The 12,196-nt window shown below is 38.2% G+C and overlaps 1 protein-coding gene and 1 long non-coding RNA gene across 2 annotated transcripts; both read right to left on the bottom strand.

The window, feature by feature from the left end:
* Positions 1–12: 12 nt before the first annotated feature.
* LOC123873903 lies at positions 13–1,111 on the bottom strand. The gene is made up of 2 exons (XR_006797794.1): positions 1,057–1,111; positions 13–829 (listed from the first exon to the last, which is right to left on the bottom strand). It is a non-coding gene; the product is annotated as an uncharacterized LOC123873903 (long non-coding RNA).
* A 3,521-nt stretch (positions 1,112–4,632) lies between these two features.
* Positions 4,633–11,091, bottom strand: LOC123873886 (homogentisate 1,2-dioxygenase). The gene is made up of 10 exons (XM_045918982.1): positions 10,886–11,091; positions 9,898–10,070; positions 9,073–9,169; positions 8,517–8,697; positions 7,986–8,106; positions 7,409–7,539; positions 6,615–6,769; positions 5,876–6,002; positions 5,425–5,606; positions 4,633–4,812 (listed from the first exon to the last, which is right to left on the bottom strand). Exons 1-10 carry the CDS (start codon positions 10,898–10,900, stop codon positions 4,678–4,680), a joined length of 1,317 nt encoding a protein of 438 aa, XP_045774938.1. The 5' UTR covers positions 10,901–11,091; the 3' UTR covers positions 4,633–4,677.
* Between the last annotated feature and the right edge of the window lie 1,105 nt (positions 11,092–12,196).

Here is a 12,196-nt window from a genome sequence, read left to right as displayed (position 1 = left end):
TGATTTTCTGGGTTATAAAGTAGCTTGTGGCACTCTTGTTCTTTAACTATGTCCATTGCCTATGTAAAAATCATGTTTATCCGTTGCCCCGTTGCGATGTGATTGAAGGACAAACAAATAAAACAACAAACAAACACTTTCGCATTTATAATATGGGTAGTGATACTCTATCCATGGAGAGAAGTTAGATGAGTTACGTAATCCCATACAAAATGGCAAACACAAAACTCAAAGTTCTTTTGACGTTTTTAATTTTCTTAAATTTTAAACAATCCAATTCGTTCGAAACAAACTGAAAAAAAAAACCCAATCGGTTTGTTAAAAGTTAAAGCATTTTTGGAATTTGAGTATTGTGTTTACCTTAATCTAAATAATTATGTGTTTCGTAGGTGTTTAGCCTTTTTTCATGTAAAATGATAAGATATAGAAATCTAATAGAATTAGTTCCTGAAGTTGAAATAATATATACTGATCAGGGGCCAATGTTTAAGTTTCCAGTGCTCAAGAATCTCTAGGAGATTACGAGTATGCAAGGCAAAAATACTGCTTTTTCTATATAAGAAGCAACATAATGTTTCTTTTGTTACATTTTATACATACATTCTTTCCATAATCCATTGTATAGTAAGGCCAACGAGACGAGATAAGAATGTTAACAAACTGATAATATTATTGCGTATGAGGGATAAGGACCGAGATACTGATCGCTCGCTTTCGCATTTAATTTAGTAACAGTTATTATTCTGATTTTTAATTTAGTGGAATTCTGATGCTGTCATTTTTGTAAATTGTGGGAGTTTTTTTGCATGAAAAACAGGGTTACCACCAACTTTTTTATTTTTATTCAGATACAAGTTAGTCCTTGACTGCACTCTCACCTGGTGGTAAGTGATGATGCAGTCTAAGATGGAAGCGGGCTAACCTGGAAGGGGTATAGCAGTTTTTTATTAAACCCATACCCCTTGGGTTTCTACACGTCACCATACAGGAACGCTAAATCGCTTGGCGGCCGGCTTTGCCGGTAGGTGGTAACTAGCCACGCCCGAAGCCTCCCACCTGCCGTTCCATTTTACTCCAAATTACCTGAAATCCCTGTCAATAAAAAAAAAACAGTCAAGTAGTTTAGTTTTTGTGATAGATCCCATCACAAAAATAGTCTAAAACTGACAACTTATTTTGTTTGAAATGTTTTATCTCTAGTAGGACTTCGTCTGTGGTGGCGTTTGCTGGCGCGCGTGTTGTGACTTTTTGGAGTGTTTTTTGTTAGAAGTGGCCGCTTTTTGTGTTCTGCTGGTGTTTATTGGTGGTGGAACTGACTGGGAAGCGCTCTAAAGGGGTGCCGCGTGTATGTCGGCGAGCGCCTGCTCTGTGCCGAAGTCCATACTTATACATATAGTTTCCTTAACTTGTAAATAACTACAAACTTGACATTGGCTAATCAGTGTAAAGCCAGACGAGAGAAAAAAAATCTCTAGTAACATTAAGAAACGTCAGAATTCCGCCGAATTAAAAACCAGACCGAAACGAAGAAAATTGTTAACGTATTTTATCTCGTCTTGTTGGCCTTACACTATATTACGTAGTTATTCCAGTTTTACATCCATGCTCTCTGTATTAAACTTGGTGATTGGCTGATTTTATGATAGTCAGTCTTTCCCAATTTTGAGCCAATAATGTCCAGATTTAAAAAAAGTATTTTGATCAGAAGTGTAATTTACACAGTCATTAAAAATTGATCCTTATTAGTTTTTATTAAGGAACAAATTTTATTATCCAGCCACAAGTTTTTTATTAGCTTTTAAAATTTGTTCCTTAACACAAACAGTTAAGGCTCAATTTTTAATAGAATAACTTCACTGATATGGCAATATAATTTTTTAAATCAAATCTGTCTAGACACTTCCATAATAATATTATTATACTTTCATGACGCAGCGTTTATAGGTCACGCCAAAAATTTTAAGAAACTAGCGAAGCATTTTGCAAGAAAAATATTTCTTTTATGATTGAAAAATATTTTTGCTGGAAAAGAAATTCCGAAATAAATGTGTTTTTTTATTATTTTAATGAGAAAACGTCATCCGATGAAAACTTATTGTGATTCCATTTTAATTATTATTTATTATTCAATAAGTCACAGTAATGTAAAAAAATGAATGTCAAAATGACTGACTGACCGAAGGTATTTTTTGTTTATGCATTAATCGAAGGTAATTTTAAGCTCTGAATAATTAATTATAATTATTACCTAATATAATTAAAACTATCTTAATAACCGTTTTATTACATTACCCGATTATCCATCAATTTTGACGGAAATCTACTTTTATATGTAGTACGCGACAGGTTGAGATGGCAAACTATGCATGAGGCGGGGGAACGCCCTGCAACCCATACGTCACCCTCAGGGGTTGTGCGTGTGTGGAGCGGCCTCACCCCGGTTGTTGGGTAAACGAACCCTAGAAAGAAATTGAACTTAATTAAGTTAATTGTAGTTTGCGTGAATGTTGTTTTTGGGTCAATTCGAATCGCCAGGGATGGTCGATCCACAGTGTTTATTGTCACTTAACAACGCCCTTCCTAAACCTACGTCATACTTACCTAGGGACTTTTCACATTTGTCAGCATTCATACGTAACTGGAATTTACAACATGCTTAACAAATACGCGTACAATCAGCTGACATTTGAAAAGTACAGTTAGCAATTGTTTCTCTTTAGACGACTCCAAGAGGCTACTTTCAAATGCTTACCCAACTTGATGCGACAATAATTGGAAGGGAAGGTGCATTCCTCATTGTTAATTGATTATAATTAAGGTATATCCCTGAGTATGCCTCCTAAAATCTAAAGTGATGGTATAATAGAGCCTCGATAGCTCAACGGTTGAGGAGCCGACTGAATTCCGAAAGGTCGGTGGTTCAAACCCCACCCGTTGCACTATTGTCTTACCCACTTCTGGCACAAGCTTTACGCTTAATTGGAGGGGAAAGGGGAGTATTAGTCATGATTAGCATGGCTAATTATATCCTTAAAAAAAATTGTTTTAGCACTATACGCTTCATTCTTATAGACACTGTTGGTTCATACAAAAAAAAAACAACTCTACTTCTAATATTAATTTCAGAGATTCAGGTTCGCACAATAGTGAATATAGTTATCCTAGCGTAGGTACTCATCTACACTTGAATGATTAATCGTTGAAACTTGAGGCTTTAAAATACCATCCCCCTAATGCATAGTGTGAATGATCCCTATGAAAGGGAGTGGAAATATCGTGAGTTCACGGACTGCAGTTGACTGTCGCTCATTTTAGCAAAATGTCGCCTCAATATTTATTTCTTGCTATTTGTTATTTTACTCTAGTGTTCGCTAGGAGGGGTGGGGGTGGCGGGTCTGTTAGTAGGGGTGGTGGAACTCATTCCTACCCATCATCTCACGGTTTATCCGGCAATACCTACTCTGGTAACAGTTACCACAGATCTTCGAATACTCATACATACCCCCAAAGCACGGGTTACTCAGGAAATACCCATAGATCAACCTATAATACCCAAAGAAATGAAGTGCACAACCATTATCACTATTCGCCTCCACAACATATAAGCTACGGGTCGCAACAGCATCCAGTCTTCGTCGGAACTCCTCCAAGTTATGTCTACGTATACAAGAACTCTGGAAGTAGATACGACAACTTATTGACTGGTCTTGCGTTGTACAATTTGGGAAGAATGTCCAACAGCCACGGATATCACGACCATCATTATTACGAAAGCAACAACATGCGAGAATACAGAGGAACTCCAGGCGAAATATGCAAATTGGGTATAAGCAAAAGCAACGGGGAATACGAAGAAACCCGAATCGACTGCAAACTTATATCAAGCTTCATTTGGGAGGCAGAACGCGAAAAACCAATTTCCACTGTGACTAAAACGGTTAATGTTACTCAAACTGTTAACGGAGGTAATACAACTGTTACTATTCAAAATACTACAGTAGAAGCTGTGCAGGTTAAGGGCAGTTCGATCCCAGTGGATCCAGGGATGAAATGCTTTATGATACGGATAGCGAGGGATAGTTCTATGTTGAAGAAGAAGGTGGAGTGTGGCCTGCTGCAGGAGTACGCTTCGAGATCTTTGCGCTATCAAGGCTACACTGGTCGGTGTATGCGCGTGGGTCCAGTGATATCAATAAGTGTTTCCTTCTTGATTACACTAATGTGATAGATTATTTGCAAGTTTTTAAATAAATAACCCAAAACGCGAAAATTAACTATTCCCACTCAGACCGCACCCTCGTCCTTATACACAGTACTTATGTAGTTAATTACAGTAATTATTATTATTTGTGATCAAAGTAGGTACGAGTATACCTAATACGCCCAGTCTTCAAAAATACCTTCGCTTATATACCTACCTTCCCTTCCTTTTATATTTTATACCTTCACTTGCATTTATGCCTAAATTTAAGGTCAGTTGGGGAAACTGAATTTTTTTGTACTTAATTTAATTTCGAATCTCAAGGCAAGTCCGCTAGTTCTTGTTAACTTATTAAGACGAGTTGGAGCATTTTATTTTAAGGCCAGTTTTGGCTATTCGAAATGATTTTCTTACAATAAATAAAACTAGAATGCATTTGAAAATATTTATTAATAGAAACAACAATATAAAAGCTTTTAAACATTCATTTTATCAGTGAATAACTTGGGTAAATTCTGCCAGCATTCGTAATATTTAGCGTCGAGTTTCTGACATGTCTCCGCGCCCCATTTCGTGATCGCCATACTCAATGAAGACTCGAACATAAAAGCCTGAAATAAATGAAAACATTCAAGACTGGATTTTCAGTTTGCAATCGATTGTGGGCTCGAGTTTTTAATAATAATTTTAAAATTACAATAATTAATAATATGGCGGTTTGTGCAAGCCATAGACTAATGAATTACACAAGGCCGGTATAGATCTATGTTTATAGAATGCGCGGTTATAAAATATACAGTCCGCCAAGGCTCTTTCGGCGCGTGGCCAAAATCGGAACTAAGGCCGCCATCTTGAGAAGTGCACTTGTTGATACTTCGCTGTGTCGACATAAAGCGACAACTGCGCCCTCACTCAAGTGCCAAAAGAGCCTTGTTGGACTGTATTAGAGACTACTTGTTTTGCGTGCTCTATTTAGGAGGAATATTATAAGCACAGGGCACATATTTCGAAAAACCGGTAGGCGTTGAGGTCCCAGGTATTACAATAGAATGGAATAGCGGATGAAAAGTTCGATTGGAAGATTCCTCACTAGGTGGGCATCAAAGCGAGTCGCAGGGAACAGCTGGATTCAGAAGGCGTGTGACATTTGGAAGTTACAAGAGGCCCATGTCCAGCAGTGGACGTCTGTTGGTTGATAATGATGATGATCGTTGTTTACAAACCTGCGTCCCAACAGCAATCTTCTGCGGCACCAGTTCGCCTTTGGAGGCAGCGTTAAAGCATTTATCGTCGGGTCCATGCGGAGTCATCATGGAGTGCAGCGAGGCGCCGCCGGGCAGGAAGCCGCCCTCCTTCGCTTCGTAGGATCCCAAGATCAGGCCCATGAACTCACTCATACAGTTCCCTATAAACAAGGATATTCTTGTTATCGTACAGTATAGTCTCACTGCGAGTTGCGATGAAGGTAGGTATTTCTCATTGCTGACAGTCGAGACCCGTTTCCATTTATTACATAATGGTAGAGGTTTTCATGGGATAATAATGCGGTGGGTCCCCACTTCTCAGATTCTCCGCATACAACACGAATAGGAGAAATCTCGAAAAATGGCATGTGAGGAAAAAATGTACCTAATGTAATATAAGCCAATATTGTGTGCAATGAAGATAACTTACTGTGGTAGTACGGGGGTCTGAAAGTATTTTCTTGGACGGACCAACGCGGTGGGAATATGACGAAATCCGCGATCGCAGTTCCGGGTCTAGCCGATGCACATGTTAGGACTGTGAAAATTGACGGATCCTGCAAAAAATAGTGAAAATAATATATGCGAAGCAATTCCTAACTAAGTAGTAAATTCTTTCTACACTAGAATTGCTGTATAATATTTGATACAAAAAAAATTACTGTAGACGTCTAAACATAGCGTCCAATGTTTATGTTCTCAAGTATTGTTTCAAAAAAAAAAAATTAAGATAAATTGTTTTAAAGTTACTCAAAGATTACAAGAAGAAAAGGAAGATTTATAAATACTGTTCGTACAAAAAATAATTTTAAGATAAATTGTTTTAAAGTTACTTAAAGATTACAGGAAGAAAAGGAAGATTTCTAAATACTGTGTGTTCATATGCGAGGTTAACTCGCACTGGGCCGATTTTTTTTCTCTCGTTTTTCCTTTTCCTTTTCCTTTTTCTGCTTCATAATTACACCAAGGCTGGTCTACAAGTCTTAGGCTGAGATCTATAGAGCGCACTTTATAGATTTATAGAGAGATTTTGCTCAGATTTAAGACACTGTTAAAACGAGACAGCGTTATACCGGTGGCATAAATCTGTCTCGTTTTGACTAAAACTTAAGTCTAAGCAAAGTCAAAGTGCGCTCTATAGATTTCAACCTTACACCTATCGCACTTACACAATGGTCGAAGGAGACGGAGTTGATGACCATGAAGTTGCTGAGATCGTATTTGTAGGGCACGTAGTTGCCGTGCCACGCCACCACGTCGAACGGCGAGTGGCCCTGCTCCGCCTCGAACAGCGCGCCTTGGTACTTGCTTATGATCTTAAACCCTGGGGATTTTATTTTAAATTAATTTTGACAGCTTCATAAAACACGATTTTTGTTCGGGATTACCATCTAGTGCGTGCTATATGAAAGAAAAGAAGAAAGAAAGAAACTTTTTATTTGAACACAAAGACATGGTAGTCGTTTCTAGATGATTATACCTACTAAATACACGCGGATGAAGTCGAGAGGACTTTATCCACGTGAATTTAGGTTTTATAAAAATCCCGTGGATCTTTGGTTCGTGGCTATTTAATTATTATTATTGAACGACAAAGTAGTGAAAAATGGCATGCCATCCCGCAGGAACCTTTTGTTTTCTTGGGATAAAAAGTAGCCTATACTCTTCAGGTCTTTTTTTTAAAGAATATTAGCCATGCTAATCATGACTAATACTCCCCTTTCGCCTCCATTTAAACGTAAAGTTTGTGCAAGGAGTGGGTACGACAATAGTGGGACGGGTGGGGTTTGAACCGCCGGCCTTTCGGAATTCAGTTCGCTCCTCAACCGTTGAGCTATTGAGGCTCTAAACTTAACTATACCTATCCATGCAAAAAACACTTGATCCACTGCTGCGTAATTCAGAGGTAGGTAGGATTAAGTAATAGATAGTTAAATTGTTCTAAAATACTCGTAATATTTACCAGGAATATCTTTGTCTTCGTAGTAGGCAACAGGAGTCAGAAAATCTCGAGGGTTGGCCAAACCGTTGGCGCCTATTGGCCCCAAGTCGGGCAATTTGAAGTGGCCGTCGAATACCTCCAAAATGTATCCTCTGAAAATTTAAAACATCAATACAGTGACTTTCAGAATTAAATAAAACAGACTAATATAAAGAAAATCTAAAAAAAATGCATTTTGTCGTTGGGGTAGTATTTTAATCGTAGGTATACTTTATTTTACTTCTTCGACTAAGCGTTTTGCCACTTAGGTAGGGTCCGCTTTTCTATATTTCGCTGCCCACTTTGGTAGGTCCTGAGTAACTTGTCTCCCCGATTTACAAAGTCTATTGGTTCTCAAGTCTGCATTCGCGACGTCCAGCCAGCGCTTCTTTGGGCTTCCTCGGGATTTAGTTCCAGGGAAGGCGATGTTGACACCGTAGCTACCGACGCGACGCAGCTTCGTGGTTTCTGTGCTACATTACCGAGATTGCGGCGGATGTGATCATTGCATCGATCCTGTTTTTTATTTGATGAAGCTACAAATACAAGAGATTCTTACCTAGTCGGTCCGTCTACAGCCACGGAAAATCTCATTCCTAGTTGTATGACAGCTATTTCGTTGGGGCGAACCTCCATTTTTCCAAATTCCGTCGTTATTTTCAGTACTCCTTGTTGAGGGACTGAAAAGGATTTAAGCATATCGATTTAAATTAAGTTGGCAAAATTTTTTGTTGGCAAAAAAAGTTTTGCCATGGGATTAATAATCAATTTTAAAGATCTCTGGTTTGATATAGTAAGAACCTTTGGCAATCGAAGATTAATTGAATGATAAACGAGCAAGTATTTGACCTGCATCTCTCTCCAGCAATGCGCGGGACTTCAATTACTTTGATACATGGCAGAATATTGTATATCAAATCCTTGAAAAGAGCAACCGCCGAGTTTCTTGCTGGTTCTTCTCGGTAGTAAAGGTATTCCGAACCAGAAGGTAGGTGCTTTTGACGATTCAAAAGTACTTGTCAAAGTTTAATTGAATAAAAATATTTTGAATTTTGAATTTTTGCATAATATGAAAATAATTGAGTAATACCAATGAGAAAGTCTCCATCGCTGCTATAGAATGCACTCTTTTCCATCGAGGCATTGCACAGGTAGACATGGATAGCGATGCCGTGCCTAGCACGAGGGTCGCCCGCGCCGCACACCGTGTGCAGGCCGGCCACGAAATCCACCTGCTGCGATGATGGGATGTCGAAGGGGAGCCAGCGAGACTGGAAATATATAGATTATAGATACTACAAATTACAAATCGAATTTAAAAAAAATACACAGAAGATATTCTGTATCAGGTATAAGTGCTTAGTTAGCACTCGTGAGTGAAATCCCGACTTGGCAAAAAAAAATAGCAACGCTGATACTCACATACACCCATCAATTTCTTGTAAACTTTGTATACCTATCCATCTGTGTACTATCCATCCACCAAACAGACAGGTACCTACTCGTACTAAATACAGAATAGGTATATGTAGTTACTACTAGGTTTTTGTTCAGCTGCAAAATTCGGATGTAAGAAAGTGAACGAATCTATCTCAAAAATCTATGGGTACATGATCCAATGTACCTTGGTATCATCAAATACTTGCCTGATTGGGATCTGGTTCAGCTTCGTCCCATTTGTGCGTCAGGTATTTCGCCACATAGGATCGTTTGAAAGGCTTATGGACAACTGATGGACGAATCCTGTGAAATTAATATTTTTTTATATAAAAGACAGGCAAGAATTTAAGATGATTAAAAATAATTTATTTGTGCCGATTAGGTATGCCAAAAACTAAACAATTTTAATGTGTGTACTTTCAAGTCAAGAGTAAATAGGCCTCTTCTAGGCAAGCACGCTCCATTTTAGGGCTGCATGCACTTGACAGCAAGTCTGATTGTAGCCAAGCACTAGTCTATAAATTTAAAAAAACCGGCCAAGTGCGAGTCAGACTCGCGCACTGAGGGTTCCGTACTCGTGTATTTTTTAAAATATTTTGCATGATAAATCAAAAACTATTATGCTTAAAAATAAATAAAAATCAGCTTTAGAATGTGCAAGTAAAGCCTTTTCAGTTTTCATATGATTCCCCACTTAGTATAGTTATCAACGGTAAGGTTGACCTAGAATTATGAAATTTGGTAGGAAAGGAAAGGAAACCAAAGGAAGTATAGGTTTTCTTGACAGACATGACGGACGGCCGCATGGACGGACGGACGGACGGACGGACAGACAGACAGACGGACAGACAGACAGACAGACGGACAGACAGACAGACAACAAAGTGATCCTATAAGGGTTCCGTTTTTCCTTTTGAGGTACGGAGCTTATTTTCCTGGTAGGCAAAGCGCTAGGGCTCAGCAACTCTTCGCTTGCTGTTCGAAAAACTTCGAGAATGCAGAATAAGTGTTATCATAAGCTAAGAACCAACCTGTACAGCCAAGAGCGTTTGTTATCATGTCTCGGAGCAGTAAAGGCGCTTCCAGATAGTTGTTCCGCGTATAACCCATACGCGCACCGCTGCGGACTGTTTTGACCGACAGGTAGCGCTCCGGGCCTCCGCGGGTCTTCGCTTGCGAACTCGGACCCGAAGCCGGACAGATACTGAAATTTTACAAAAGTAGTTAAGTAGGTAGATAACTACGAGTATGAGAGTAAATATTTATTTATTTTATTTATTTTTTATTTTATATGGTGTCTCCAGTACAGTATTAACAATAAATAAAAGGTAACACAAATACAAAGCAACACACCACAACAGTCTCCAACGAAAAGTTATCACAGAATTAAAACACACAATAGCCGGGTATAAGAAGGTACATAGGAAAAGAACAGAAAATAGATAAATTACATAAATAATATTATTATAAATATTAATAAAATTAAAATGTATTTCCGTTCACAAACAATCTTGACACTTGATAGCACAAATACAATGAGAGTTTCGTATCTACGCAAATCTTATCTTAGGTACGTTCCTACCTAGGTTGAGTAGGTCGGATTTCTCTCACATCGTAGAGTTGACCTACCTCTCTCACGTTTTATCCAATTCGCAAGAGCGAATTAGATAAAACTACTTAGTATTACCAAGTGTTTATTTTGTTATCTCCTAAGAATATTCTTGAATCGTAGACCAAAATATGTTTAATAATCATATCAGAGGTTTTTTTACGAAGAAATAGATAGTAGGTGAACCTACGTAGGTACTCATAAAGTATAATTACTTTCTTATCTTTATGGGTTAAGTAGGTACTTACCTATCTACCTACTTCGTAATATTTAAAAAAAAATTGAGAACGTTTTAACTTTGAAGATGAAGAGAGAAGAGATTTTTGGCTAACGCAATCATTATCATGTGTTCCAATTTGCTTGGCCAGTGATTCCTAAAAAATATATTAGGTACAAAAAATTGTACTTACTTTTAACTCACCCATATTTCGTAATATTTATAAACACGACTTAACACACACACCCTCAAGTAAACACTCGCTTAATAAAACACTGAGAGTTTATTAAGTCTAGCTGGAATCTTGCAGGTATGCAAATTACGATAACAGGTTGAGTTGTGATAAATTCAATAACATCAGGTGAAAATAATAAGGCCTACTGAGCGTCGAACTTTCCAGTACCATAACATTATAACTTTGACGAAGAGACTTTTTACCCGACTGTGGCAAAGCCAGAAGGAAGGGTTATGATTTTAGCAGTCTATGTATGTATGTATGTATGTATCCAGACTCTGTGTGTTCCACCGTAGCGCCTAAACTACTGGGCCTATTTTGATGAATGAGGTGTCAATCAATTCGTCGTAAAGGTTCGAGTGACATAGTAATCAGTTGAACTAGTGGGAACGAGCGCATTTTATGCTTAGGCTTAAGATTGAGTTAAAACGAGACTGATTTATGTGGGAGATATACCTCTGTCTCGTTTTGACTCTGTCATAAGTGTGAACAAAGTCAGAGTTCGCTCTATAGCTTATGAGGCGAGAAACTAAAAATGTTTAAAAAAATATTTTGGTCGACACACCCCCACGAATAATATCGCGAATATTTCACAAAGTTTACCTTAAAAAGATACACCTCCATGACTTGCGCCTACGAGTATGGTAATAGAACTGGTTTCGACCTGTTAACATGTTTACAGCAACATTGTTCATTTATTGCATATGAATACAATTATATTAATTTCTCAGATTTAATTTAATACTGGATTACATATTTTGCTAACTCATATAGTTAGGAGAACGCAAATCGAAACGAAAAATAATAAAAAATAGGCTATAAATTCATACGCTTCGTACGCTTGTGTGTGCGAATTTTGAGACACACGCATAGCGCCATAGACTACATCCATAGTAATATTATAAATGCGAAAGTGTGTCTGTCTGTCTCCTACCTTTTCACGGCCCAACAGTTTAACTGATTCTGACGAAATTTTGTAGAGTTAGCTTACATCCCGGGGAAGGACATAGGCTACTTTTTATCCCGGAAAATCAAAGAGTCCCCACGGAATCTTAAAGAACCTAAATCCACGCGGACGAAGTTGCGGGTATCCTCTAGTACTTACATAATATATGTATTGGCACTTGGGTTGGTTGGGAAACGCACCTTCGAGCGTGCTTCAAAAAATGGCGGCGCGTTACCAAAGTTGTTGGTATATAATGATAACAAACCACGAAGGAGAATAGTAGAATACACACTGTCTCTGTTTTGTTTTCATTATAACAAAGG

Source organism: Maniola jurtina, chromosome 17 (genome assembly GCF_905333055.1).
Source record: "Maniola jurtina chromosome 17, ilManJurt1.1, whole genome shotgun sequence".
NCBI classification, from domain to species: Eukaryota; Metazoa; Arthropoda; class Insecta; order Lepidoptera; family Nymphalidae; genus Maniola; species Maniola jurtina.
This window is presented reverse-complemented; position numbering and strand designations above follow the sequence as displayed.

Bases quoted from the DNA above. Each gene is read 5' to 3' on its own strand.
- LOC123873886 (XM_045918982.1), bottom strand. The intron at 8,107-8,516 runs GTATTACTCAAT...AATCCTTTTCAG, and splicing joins CGATGGAGACTTTCTCATTG to TCCCTCAACAAGGAGTACTG. The intron at 4,813-5,424 runs GTTTGTAAACAA...CATTTATTTCAG, and splicing joins AGATTGCTGTTGGGACGCAG to GCTTTTATGTTCGAGTCTTC.